A 13,071-nucleotide genomic window follows, 5' to 3' on the forward strand; every position below is an offset into this window, starting at 1 on the left:
GAAGCAGGAAAAAAACTTGCTTTTACTGGAGCAGTTGATAATGATGTTGATAATCATGAGTACAGTAATTCAGTACACTGAGCCAAGATCCTCTCATGGTGTGATGAGCCCGGCTCTTTTCTGGCAATATGTAGCAGCTCGCATCACACCCGCTGCATATAGCACTATACGTGCACTAAAACTTTTTCTCTCTGCCTGGACCTTGGCATCCATGGCACCTCAGGTCTACAGGAAAGTACCTCAGCTCTCTTCCCACTTCCCTCAGACAGGCATTCCTTGAACTGCACAGGACATTATGTCCCATGTGGCTGGAGTCCCAGTAACCACAGCAAAAGCACTGGCTTGCCTCCTTGATCTCCAGCACCAATCAATCCCAGGTTGTTTCTCCTGGGCTCGGTCGTCGTCCTGCGGGAGCTGCTACCCACCAGACTTCACAATAACCCTTACACTTATTACATGTTTGTGTGTGTGTAAAAATGGCCGAAGAGTCACACCACAGAGTTCACAGACATTTGCGACGCCTGACAATGCAGGGCGCCACATATACAAGACCAAATACAGTTTCCAATGCCAAATATTGCAATGTATGATTAAAATAGGTTGAAAAGCCCAATTAAAAAATATTGCACTGAGTGCTGTCCAGTTAAGATAAGTTTTTGTCCAAGGATAGCACTCACCTCTAAAATACGTGGAAATGACACGTTATAGTGGTAAAAATAATCTGACCCTCATTAACTAGAAAACTGTGCAATTTCAATGAAAAAACAATATAGAGGATAGGAAAAAATATGGTCAGACAATCCGCTGTGATGTCATGGGTGACTGGATACTCTGCCTCCAGCAGGGCGAATTTCTGTAACACCCGTGACCCTGGATACACCGCCTCCAGCAGGGCGAATTTAAACAATGTAACGTGTAGCCGGATACACCGCCTCTAGCAGGCGAATTTCAATAATTACACATGTATCTGGATACACCGTCTCCAGCAGGGCGAATTTACAGAGTTAAGGGGAACACCAGGGAAACCGATACAATGGAGGGCCCTGCAATAGGGAACGGGGACGTGGAGACCTCCTGCACTCCCCTGAGTCAGTGTCTCTACACTCATGATGGTCCCTAAGCAGGTTCCTCATCCGGCGACAAGCAGGATACCTAAAAACCCTAGCTCTCCCTGCACCTATCCCTTTCTAATGAATTGGATGGTGCAGACACTAATCCCACCACTGCACTAAAACACACATAAGGAAATATACAAACAGGGACAAACCACTTAGCTTTGCTCTGTTGATATTGCTCCCAGCAACAGTCCAGCACCTGAGTGCAGCTTTCCTCCTGAATAGCTGCTACTTCACGAAAGCTTTGTCAGAGATGCAAGGAACTTCTCACTGTTGCTCCTTCCACACCAGGACTCTGATTGAGCTGTAAGGAACTCTTCTCTAGCTCCTTCCTCCACCAAGGATGGTTGGAAATAACCAATATCACCAACAGTGAGTGAGACCACCTGACTCTCATTTATAGGCAAGAGCCAGAGCAATCACACCTGTTAGTGATTCCCGTGTACAAAATACTAGCCACCACCGGGGGCAAAACTAGAACTAAAGACACCACTGTGTAATGACTCTAATGGCCACCGGGGGCAAAACTAACTTTAAGCAAACAGCTTAAAGGAAAAAAAAAGTTACATGTGCTTATATCTGTCACAATCCAGCATGGATCGTGACATCCGCGTTGTGAATTGCTAAAACTAGGATTATTAATACAGTGGTCTTTATTCGACGCGTTTCAGAGTTTCACCTGAAACTGCGTCGAATAAAACTCTGAAACGCGTTGAATAATGACCACTGTATTAATAATCCTAGTTTTAGTGATTCACAGCGCGGATTGTCTGACCACATTTTTGCCTATCCTGTATCTTCTACGCTGGTCCCTCGTGGATCTGTGGTTCTGCAGCATCGAATCCTCCATTGCCAGTTACAAAACTCCATTTGGTTAGTGTATTACTTGCAATTGCTCTCTGTACATCAGATAATGCACTATTGCGCTATTTCTCTTCAACAGCATTTTTAATGAAAAAACTATGACAAAATACTGATTTGTTCTTGACTTTAGACTTTCTTCAGGTGTAAACAGTGAAAGTACAAATTGAGGAATAACATAAATAACTAACTTCTCTTTAGGCTAACTTCTGCAAATGATACTTTCTTCCTGCATTTGTTTCACTGAGAACTTGAAGTTTCGTCTTCCCCTGGTGCAGGCATGTGATGGCTTCCTATGATTTGTGCTTTTTTTTAGACCGTAGCCAAACTTAGGGTATGTACACATGGCTTCTTTTTCAGATATACAGTGGGGAAAAAAAGTATTTAGTCAGTCAGCAATAGTGCAAGTTCCACCACTTAAAAAGATGAGAGGCGTCTGTAATTTACATCATAGGTAGACCTCAACTATGGGAGACAAACTGAGAAAAAAAAATCCAGAAAATCACATTGTCTGTTTTTTTTTCATTTTATTTGCATATTATGGTGGAAAATAAGTATTTGGTCAGAAACAAAATTTCATCTCAATACTTTGTGATATATCCTTTGTTGGCAATGACAGAGGTCAAACGTTTTCTGTAAGTCTTCACAAGGTTGCCACACACTGTTGTTGGTATGTTGGCCCATTCCTCCATGCAGATCTCCTCTAGAGCAGTGATGTTTTTGGCTTTTCGCTTGGCAACACGGACTTTCAACTCCCTCCAAAGGTTTTCGATAGGGTTGAGATCTGGAGACTGGCTAGGCCACTCCAGGACCTTGAAATGCTTCTTACGAAGCCACTCCTTCATTGCCCTGGCGGTGTGCTTTGGATCATTGTCATGTTGAAAGACCCAGCCACGTTTCATCTTCAATGCCCTTGCTGATGGAAGGAGGTTTGCACTCAAAATCTCACGATACATGGCCCCATTCATTCTTTCATGTACCCGGATCAGTCGTCCTGGCCCCTTTGCAGAGAAACAGCCGCAAAGCATGATGTTTCCACCACCATGCTTTACAGTAGGTATGGTGTTTGATGGATGCAACTCAGTATTCTTTTTCCTCCAAACACGACAAGTTGTGTTTCTACCAAACAGTTCCAGTTTGGTTTCATCAGACCATAGGACATTCTCCCAAAACTCCTCTGGATCATCCAAATGCTCTCTAGCAAACTTCAGACGGGCTCGGACATGTACAGGCTTAAGCAGTGGGACACGTCTGGCACTGCAGGATCTGAGTCCATGGTGGCGTAGTGTGTTACTTATGGTAGGCCTTGTTACATTGGTCCCAGCTCTCTGCAGTTCATTCACTAGGTCCCCCCGCGTGGTTCTGGGATTTTTGCTCACCGTTCTTGTGATCATTCTGACCCCACGGGGTGGGATTTTGCGTGGAGCACCAGATCGAGGGAGATTATCAGTGGTCTTGTATGTCTTCCATTTTCTAATTATTGCTCCCACAGTTGATTTCTTCACTCCAAGCTGGTTGGCTATTGCAGATTCAGTCTTCCCAGCCTGGTGCAGGGCTACAATTTTGTTTCTGGTGTCCTTTGACAGCTCTTTGGTCTTCACCATAGTGGAGTTTGGAGTCAGACTGTTTGATGGTGTGCACAGGTGTCTTTTTATACTGATAACAAGTTTAAACAGGTGCCATTACTACAGGTAATGAGTGGAGGAAAGAGGAGACTCTTAAAGAAGAAGTTACAGGTCTGTGAGAGCCAGAAATCTTGATTGCTTGTTTCTGACCAAATACTTATTTCCCACCATAATATGCAAATAAAATGAAAAAAAAACAGACAATGTGATTTTCTGGATTTTTTTTTCTCAGTTTGTCTCCCATAGTTGAGGTCTACCTATGATGTAAATTACAGACGCCTCTCATCTTTTTAAGTGGTGGAACTTGCACTATTGCTGACTGACTAAATACTTTTTTTCCCCACTGTATACTGCCCAGATTCCGCCTGTAAAGGATCACGAGTGCCCCATAAAATAAACATAATGGGCATCAATATCAGGATGACACTGCTGTTCATATGTTTAGGTTGAAAAAAGACCTTGGTCCATCAAGTTCAACCTTTCTCCACCAATTGTAGATTTTGACTTCTGTTGCACCTTTTAACCACTTCAGCCTATGTTCCCACGAGGAGCTTTTGGTGAGTTTTTGATACTGCTTAATTTCTGCACCATTTCTGCACTTATTTAAATTAGGTTACTTGTGTTTTTTAATTGCGCTTTTGAGTGCGGTTTTTTAACATGTATTTTTATTGCGTTTTTGACGCTGCGGTTTTTGTCTCTTTTTGGTGTCATGTTTTAAATAAAGTTCCTTTGTTTTGATACTTCCTAGTATTTGGCTTTGACAAAACTTTAATGATATACTTAGGTGTGGATTACATGCATTTTTTGAAGTGTTTTCCTCCATGGAAACACACTAAAAGCACGTCTGTATTTTTTACCTGCAGATTTTCCTCATCTAATGCAAGTCTATGGGGAAAATCCACATGGGGTACTCAGTGTACCCTCAAGAGAAATTGACATGCTGCAGATTTGAAGCAAGGCACCACAGGTCAGATTACACAGTGTTAAAAGGAAGCACAGTGGACATGAGATTTCTGGAAAATCTCACCCACCTTGCCGAAACTGTAATACGCTGAGTTTTTGACACACCATATACACAAAAATGCACCAAAAACTCATTGTGTGAATGCGGTCTTAGGGTCCCGTTACATTAACAATGCACCAGCGATCCCGTCAACGATACGACCCGGTCAGGATCGCTGGTGCATCACTAAATGTTCGCTAGTGAGCTGCCAAACAGGCAGATCTCACCAGCGACGCAGCAGAGATAAGCGATCCAGCGGTGGTCGCTCTTACCTGTCACACGGCAGCGATGATGACGACTTCCGCCTGCGTCCATGCGTCGCTAGTCGGCACCAGTGGGATGCCAACGAGGAAGAAATGGCCCAGGATGCAGACACCCCCTGTCCACACGGGCCCATGGAGGCATGGGGAGTGAGAGGATATGGCCCACACAGTTGCTGTCGTGACACCACACTCGCTCACAACACTGACAGGCTGAGAAGTCCCTTTCACTTGCACCCCTGAAACAGCCAGCCGAGTAGGACTGCTGCCAGTTCCTCATTAGAGATAAGACTGGTCCATTAATGGGATTATATTGGGCCAGAAACCAGCCCCAATATCAAGGAAAGTTCGGACGATAACATGGATGTGTGGATTCATGGATCAGGATAAAAGAGCAGTCCAAATTTAAATTATATATTTAATCGCCTTAGGCGCACACTAGACAAAATACTATATACACAATGGTTATACATATACCATGGTCAGATATGCAAATACAAATGGTGGTAGCACAAAATATGCAGAAGAAAAGAATCTGTTACCAGTCAGATGAAAGGCTTGGCTTATGAGGAAGGGACTTCCACATGGGAGGCTGCTGGTCCCCTCTGCTCCTTGACTTCTCCCCATATGATAGGTGGCCATGACCTCCCCAGAATAAAGAAATAATCCATGCTTTATATAAGCACTTAACCCCTTGGGTTTACTCCCCTTCTGCTCCCTGGGCTGGACCTAAATCCCCTCCCCTTGCATATAGCAGCTAAAAGCTTCAAAACCTAAGATGGGTCATAACTCCGTTATAGAGGTTTTTGGCGCCATCAGATCTGGTCAGGCCCCTGCTACGCATTGAGATCAAAGACAACTTTGGTACTTGGCAGCTACAAGCCATTCTATGTATCTCCCCATCCTGGGGTTCTAGAACAGATTGAGACCATGGAAGGCATTTGGCTCATTCCAGAGACGTCAAAAATGTAAATGGTGTGTGGCTAGGACATACGATAAGTCCATATTCTCCTTTTGAAATCCTAGCTGCCTGAACAAAGCACTTACACTGCATTGGCTCCATAGGAGGTGTTCCTGTAGGAGCTTGGAAACTAGCTAGTGTGTCTGTACCAAAGCTGAGCCAGGTGTCTTGTTACAGATGCACATGGTTTCAGGAGGATTGTAAGCTGCAATTAAATCCCCTATCCTTCACAGGTATATTGACAAAAGTCTGAGAGTGGTGGTTTCCAAAGCCCGCATATTAAAAATAAGTTGGCTGTGAATGGAGGTAGATTTGATTTACTTACAGATGCAAATTTCCCCAATAGATCTCATGTACTTACATGCAATGTTTCGGAATGTGTCCCAAAAACATTGCATGGTGTGCAAAAACACCTACTTTACACCTTCATCCTAAGCATTGTCTTTCAAATCTTTTTCTTCTAAGTTTTACCCTGGGAAGTTTAAAAAGCTGAGATTATTTATTCATTTATTGCTTTAAAGGGATATTTTATTTGTCCATGTGTCTGCAGAACTGTAGATGTGATAGGAACTTGAAGGTTGTGCTTAAATGGTCACTGCCATTTGAACAAACTTCATAAATCCGTAGTGCAAGCAAACCGCCTACATTTTGTAATATGCTTCTTTCTCTACTTACACTTTTCATTTCCCCCTTCCTCCTGAATTCAACATTTTATTTTGAAATCTTCTAAAATTCATCACATTGAGATGCCATGTACAGTATTCTATCTATTGGAATTTGTGGAAAAAAGAGGAGGAGGGAGGAGCAAACAGAGAGAGGCAGAGAGAAAAGCAGAACCTGTTTTGTACCTTTCAAGTTTTTGTCACAGCTACTACTGTCCTCTATGCTGCTGTTTCTGAACTTGTGATCCATAGAGACATGGGAGCAAGAAGCACGACTCACTCATACTTCTGTGCATGGGAAACATCATACCAGCTAGTTTTTACTTAATAGTTCTAAGACAAGTGAAAATAAAAGATGGAGTATGAAGAGGTGAGAGCTGGTGAAAATGCAGGGTAGTAGTCATGTAATGGACATCAGTATTGTTATTGTGACAGCTTAGGCCTGTTTCACACTTCAGATTTTTTACGTCAGTCAAAATTCGTTGTTTTGCAAAAAAAAACCGGATCCGCCATTTTTTTTAGCGGATCCATTTTTTTTCCCATTGACTTGCATTGTGGCAGATTTTGACCAATGTTCATCCGTTGCATCCATTTTTTGACGGATCCGTCAAAATTTTGGCGTCCGCTGTCTTGAGTGGACGGACAATGAAATGTTTTTTGTGTGCGTCAAAAAAGCGGATAGCAACAGATCCATCTCTGTCCGCCATGCGTTATAATGGACGCCTATGTGCGGTGGATCCGTTGGCAACCGTTAATTGACGGAATCTGCCAATGGATCTGCCTTTTTATACTGAGCATGCCCTAAACAATTTCCTCTCATGAATTTTAACCCCAAATTCCGTTCTCTCTCTCCTTTTCCAGAACCATGTCACTTTAAATTTCATGAAAAATCAGTTAAAAACGGATCCTGTGTCATCCGTTTGTGGCAAAACGGATCCGTTTTTTCACACTCTAGCGGATTTTGACTGACCTCAAAAAACTGAAATGTGAAACAGGCCTTACTCTGTAAATTCAACAGAAGTGACAGGTATATTTTAAAATTAAACCTTATTTTTGCATATACTATACTCTAAACAATACTTTCTTTTTTACAGATTCTCCCGAACTGTTTTCGAAACCTGACAAATCTTCATACACTTACCATGGCCAACATGTCACTTGGTTTCAAATTAACAGAGGATCTTTGCTCACAATTGGCTGGAACACAAATTAAGATCCTTAATCTGCCTAATTCTCAGATTACAAGAATACACAATACAACATTTAAAGGCTTAAACTCCACTGATTTAATAAGTCTTGATATATCCAAAAACAGCTTGTCACAGATTGATAATGATTCGTTCATTTATTTGCGTTCTTTAGAAATTTTGAACTTAGAAGAAAATCAAATTAGTCATCTAAGTTCCAGAGCTTTTCGTGGTTTATCAAATTTGACATACTTGAATTTAAAAAAGTTTTTTAGCAGTTCCAAAGATGCCAGAATTGATGACTTTTCATTTCAATGGCTTCCAAACCTGCAATACCTGAATATGGAACTAAATAAAAAAATGTACTTTGCTGAGCATGCTTTTATTGGTCTGAAAAGCTTAACAAACCTAAGTTTCAGTGGATGCACGTTTCAAACTTTTACAAATGCAACATTTTTATCTCTTTCAAATTCAGCCCTAATATCACTGAATCTATCAAAAACCGAATTAACTGGAATCGAATCTGGAGCGTTTCATGGTCTACAACACCTTGAAGTGCTTGATTTAGGTATTAACCAGATTGACCAATTCTTTACCGGCAAGGAATTTGAAGGTCTTCGCAGTATTAAACAGATATATCTTTCATACAACAAACATTTGACTTTAGCAAGTAGTTCATTTTGTAGTATCAGTACCATTGAAAAGCTCAACCTCAGGAAGACAGCATTAACTTTTAAAAGCCTGGGCAAGTCTCCTTTTAACTGTTTATTCAACCTAACCCATCTAGATCTCGGCAACAACAATATAGCTAACATGGATGAAGATTTTTTTAGTGGTCTTTATAATTTAAGAATTCTAAGTTTGCAACACAATAATCTTGCTCGATTATGGAAAAAGGCTAATCCGGGTGGTCCAGTATTGTTTCTAAAAGGACTCCAGAAACTGGAAATACTTGACCTACTTTCCAATGGCTTTGATGAGATACCTCCTAAAGCTCTTAAAGGGCTTTCAAACTTAAACATCTTAAACTTGGGGGAAAACAATATTTATATATTGCCAACATCAATCTTTGAGGATCAAGAATCACTAATTGAACTCGACTTGCATAAAAATCTAATAACTTCCGTTGAAGAAAATGTTTTCAAAAATGTTTTCAGAAACCTCAAAAATTTAAGTATGGGCAGTAACCCATTTGATTGCACGTGTGAAAGCATAGCTTGGTTTGCAAATTGGCTTAATACAACCAAAACAAGCGTGCCAGGTCGAGACTCGCAGTATATCTGTAATACACCCAACAATTACCATGGTGTCTTGGTTGAGAAATTTGATAATTCACCTTGCAAAGACCATGCTCCTTTTAAGGCATTTTTTATCTTCAGCTTTACCATTACAAGTTCAATAATGATTTTGGTTTTGCTGCTAAAGTTCCAAGGCTGGAGAATAAAGTTTTACTGGAATGTTTTGGAAAGCAAAATACTTGGATTTAATGAAATTGACCCAGGTAACCAAAACTTTGATTATGATGCTTATATCATTCATGCCGAGAGAGACAAGTCTTGGGTCAATCGATATCTACTTCCTCTTGAAGAAGACGAGAACAGCAATTTTAAATTCTGTTTTGAGGAAAGAGATTTTGAAGCTGGATTATCTCAATTACAACTGATTGTCAACAGCATCAAACAAAGCAGAAAGGTTATTTTCGTTATAACACATTATTTCCTAAATGACCAGTGGTGTAGAAGGTAAGTGCTTTATAGTATACATAAATGCATAAACTTATATAAATGGGTACAAATTGCACAAATCAATAACATGTTTGAAGTTTACTTTAGTTAGACCTAAGAATTTCTAAAATTTTGCAATGATGGTTAAAATAAACCTGTCACCAGTTTTTTGCTACCTAATCTGAATGTTTCTAGCCCAAGAAAGGAAGAAACGCATGATTAAATGATAAACCAATATTTGTTAGAATAGAAAAATAATAAAAGAAACAGAGTGATTAATGTAAGGGCCACCACTGCGCCCTGACCAATGCAACTGCTACCTAATAATAATATAATTGTATACCGTGAAACAGACTCTCTACTAATAATACTGTGGATTGCAAATGTAATTAAAAAGGATAACAATCTATGTAGATCAAATCCAAAGACTCCTCATGTAACACAATATATATAACTGTGAGATGAGATCTCTACTAAAAAAGTATGGAGCCTGAGGGAATAGAATTCTAGTAGTGCTTATTGATACCCCATGCATGGTAGAGTGAAGAATGAGGGCAGACTAGGTTTAAACTAATAATCATATATCTCCCACCTAGGAACCCAGGTACATAGTTCAGTATTGGTCTTAATACAGTCAACAACACTGGACAATCATATTTATTAAAGATTGCCCAATAACAACTGACAATATTACCGTCTGATAAATTGGCTGCTAGAAATAACATTATAGATATTTAACACTAAATGTCCAATAAATACCTGTGTATAAGGGATGCCCCTGGAAGAAGATTGAGGCGAAACGCGCATTGGGGTGTGGGGATGCCACTGTGAACCATCTTGATTGCTTCCTTACATTCCCTTATGCACAGGTATTTATTGGACATGTATTGTTAAATATCCATATGTTATTCCTATCAGCTCGTTCTGGCCAGTAAAGAAAGTACCTGTGTATAAGGGAAGGTAATCTTCTTTTGGGGGCGATAAATATATCTGCCTGATATCAGGAAGGTGCTGATATGTTACTCCTCCTGTGAAACTTAGCCACAGTCTGGGCTGCATAGGAGAGCCGTGACTATACCATACACTGCAATACCTTGCTATTACAGTAAATTATATAAGTGAATAAACAATCACACGTTCAAGATCCCTAACCGGGATTTTTTTTAAAAAGTTTTAAAATATATAAAAACATCTATAAAAAGGTTTTACCTCTTACTGATGGATACAATTTTGAGTTTAATAACCAAACCTAATTCTTCAAATCTGACATGTTAGTTTATGAGGTAATAACGCTGAAATTTTTCAACATATCAAGTAGTTCTGAATTGTTTTTTCATAAAATATCATACTTTTTGTTAGTGATAAATTTAGGTCAATGTATTTTATGCTTTTTGTGGAAGTATATGAAAAGTTTGAAAAATTAAAAATTTTCAATCTTTGACTGTTTTTATCCTTAAATGGTGGTCCAAACCACAAATTAATTTTCATTCTAAATGCCTATCTATTTAATGCCTTAAATATTTCCATTTTAATAACTCTTCATTTTGAGAATCCAAGTGCATACTGGGATACTCAAATGAAGCGTCATCCCCAACTCAAAACATAATACCTGAGATGGCGTTCCCCATGAAAGTTTGCTGCCAAGTGGCACGCTGATCCTCCAGACCCCGACGCGCTTTTCGCACCGCAAATGCTTCTTCCTGGAAGAAAACACGCGTCGGGGTCTGGAGGATCAGCGTGCCACTTGGCAGCATACTTTCACAGGGAACACCATCTCAGGTATTATGTTTTGAGTCGGGGGTTTCTCTTTAATATGTTAATTGGGTACAGGGATGCCAGATGGGCTCATGTCACTATCTAAGGAAATATATCATTCTTTTGACAGTCAGTATTGTGGGCTGTTCTGATGCTATCATTGCACTTTAAATATCTGCACAGGCACTTTATTGTTTGCTATTGATGGAGCATTTGTAATTGTATGAGAATGCTTCTTTGTATGTGGAGGTGTTTAACCTCTACAGGCACACCTTATACAGCAATATAATGATGTGTGCATGAAACTGAATTCCCTGTCTCCTGAGTATTTGGTCTGTTTTCCCATCTTGGTCTGATTTCTTCATGTTTTTGTCTGGTTTGAGGCACCAACAATTATTCTGTTTTATTTTGTGTGAAAAAATTTAATAAAATTCTTGATATTAACTTTGCGTTAGGCACTTTTTGATCACATCTATAGCTCAGTGGCTATATGATCGGTATGGTCATTAATCAATAAGAAAGTAGGAATGACACAAAAGGTAGTGTGTGGTCCAGCCATCCTTATAATAAACCGGCGCAATAATGTAAAGCTGCATGAAACCATCTTGATTCAGTATTGGTTTGTGTCCAGATACAAAGTACTGTCTAGTGCATACCAATCAATGTAAAATAATTCATAAAATATTTCAATCATAATTACTGGACTCAGCGGTGGACATACCATTTTGTGCAACCCTGACAGTCGCACAGGGGCCCACGAATTAAAAGGCAAACTTTCACCTTCAAAGCAGATGGAATTGGGCATTACTATGAGCTATTGGGCTACATGGGGCCCATATATTGTTTTTGCACAGAGGCCCTCTTCTGTGTATCTCCACACCTGACTGGATCATATACAGTTCAAAGGCATCTTGTTTTATGGTCTACAGTAAAATGGAATGCTATAATTTAGTTATACAGTTTTTCCTTTACCTGTAAGAAGCCCAGACATCTGGGATGGCAGCCACATGTCAATTACTCAATTCAAAAGAGGAAGAGTTTAGGCAACTGACACATAATATAGGATAAAAGTAAGGTTATTTAAGGAGGACTGATGATATAACTTCCCTTCTAAATTTATAGACTCTGCTGACTTCAAGGGAACTTGTCACATGCATTAAAGGAGAATTCTCAAGTTTGAAATTTATTGGCACCAATCCTGAGAAAAGCCCCATGCGATTGGAGCAGTGCTCGATCATGCATAGCGCCACTCCTTTCATTCTTAAGGTAGTGCTGAAGAGCATCCTGGCACAGCCCTCGGTTGTCTCCGATGGTTTCATTAATGGAGTGGCAGTGTCCATGATCGAGCACTGCTCCACGCTCCATTCACACGCGACTCTTCAGAGCCACGGTTCTCAGGATCATTGGGGTCTCAGCAGTCAGACCAGCAGTAATGGGTAAGTGATAAATCCAACCTCGAGACTACCCCTTTAAGCCTACAAACCATCTTCTTGCAACTATTCTGTTGTTTTCTTCTTTGTATTTAATTTTTGTCGTGGTGAAGTATAAAGTCCATTATCATCCTTTGGCTTGGCTCAGCTGGGCGTTGCTCTTTAGCCCATGTTTTTCACGTAGAAGTCATAAAAGCATTTTCTTACTAAGCAGATATTCTACTTCTGATACATGTACCAAGATGTTAAGAAAATGGAATTAGAATTTAACAAAAAATACACACTGGTGCTCCTACCTAAAACAATGATGGGTAGCTGCAGATGATAGGGATAGGCTCTGTGCAAATCATCCTACTAGATAAACTGACAGAAGAATAAAAAAAAAAATTGGTATCACTGTGCTCACCCTCAAGAAACAATAATAATAATAATAAATAGTGAGCACCAACAACAACTGGTACCTAACTTGCAGGGGACCGTGAAAGGGC

The 13,071-nt window shown here is 40.1% G+C and overlaps 1 protein-coding gene across 6 annotated transcripts in view; it reads left to right on the forward strand.

Moving 5' to 3' along the window:
* The window catches only part of TLR3 (toll like receptor 3), a 290,358-nt gene that overhangs the window by 276,483 nt on the left and 804 nt on the right, over positions 1–13,071 (forward strand). For 5 of the 6 annotated variants that reach the window (XM_073578744.1, XM_073578759.1, XM_073578728.1 and 2 more), the window contains one exon: positions 7,582–9,416. In XM_073578744.1, the coding sequence (XP_073434845.1) occupies positions 7,582–9,416 (1,835 nt within the window). Of the gene's footprint in view, positions 1–7,581; positions 9,417–12,275; positions 12,531–13,071 lie in introns of those variants that run through there. The other variant, XM_073578768.1, reaches the window with a different exon arrangement.

The sequence above is a fragment of the Dendrobates tinctorius genome, unplaced genomic scaffold (assembly GCF_039654945.1).
Source record: "Dendrobates tinctorius isolate UK_male_01 unplaced genomic scaffold, ASM3965494v1 ptg000008l, whole genome shotgun sequence".
In the NCBI taxonomy this organism is placed as follows: domain Eukaryota; kingdom Metazoa; phylum Chordata; class Amphibia; order Anura; family Dendrobatidae; genus Dendrobates; species Dendrobates tinctorius.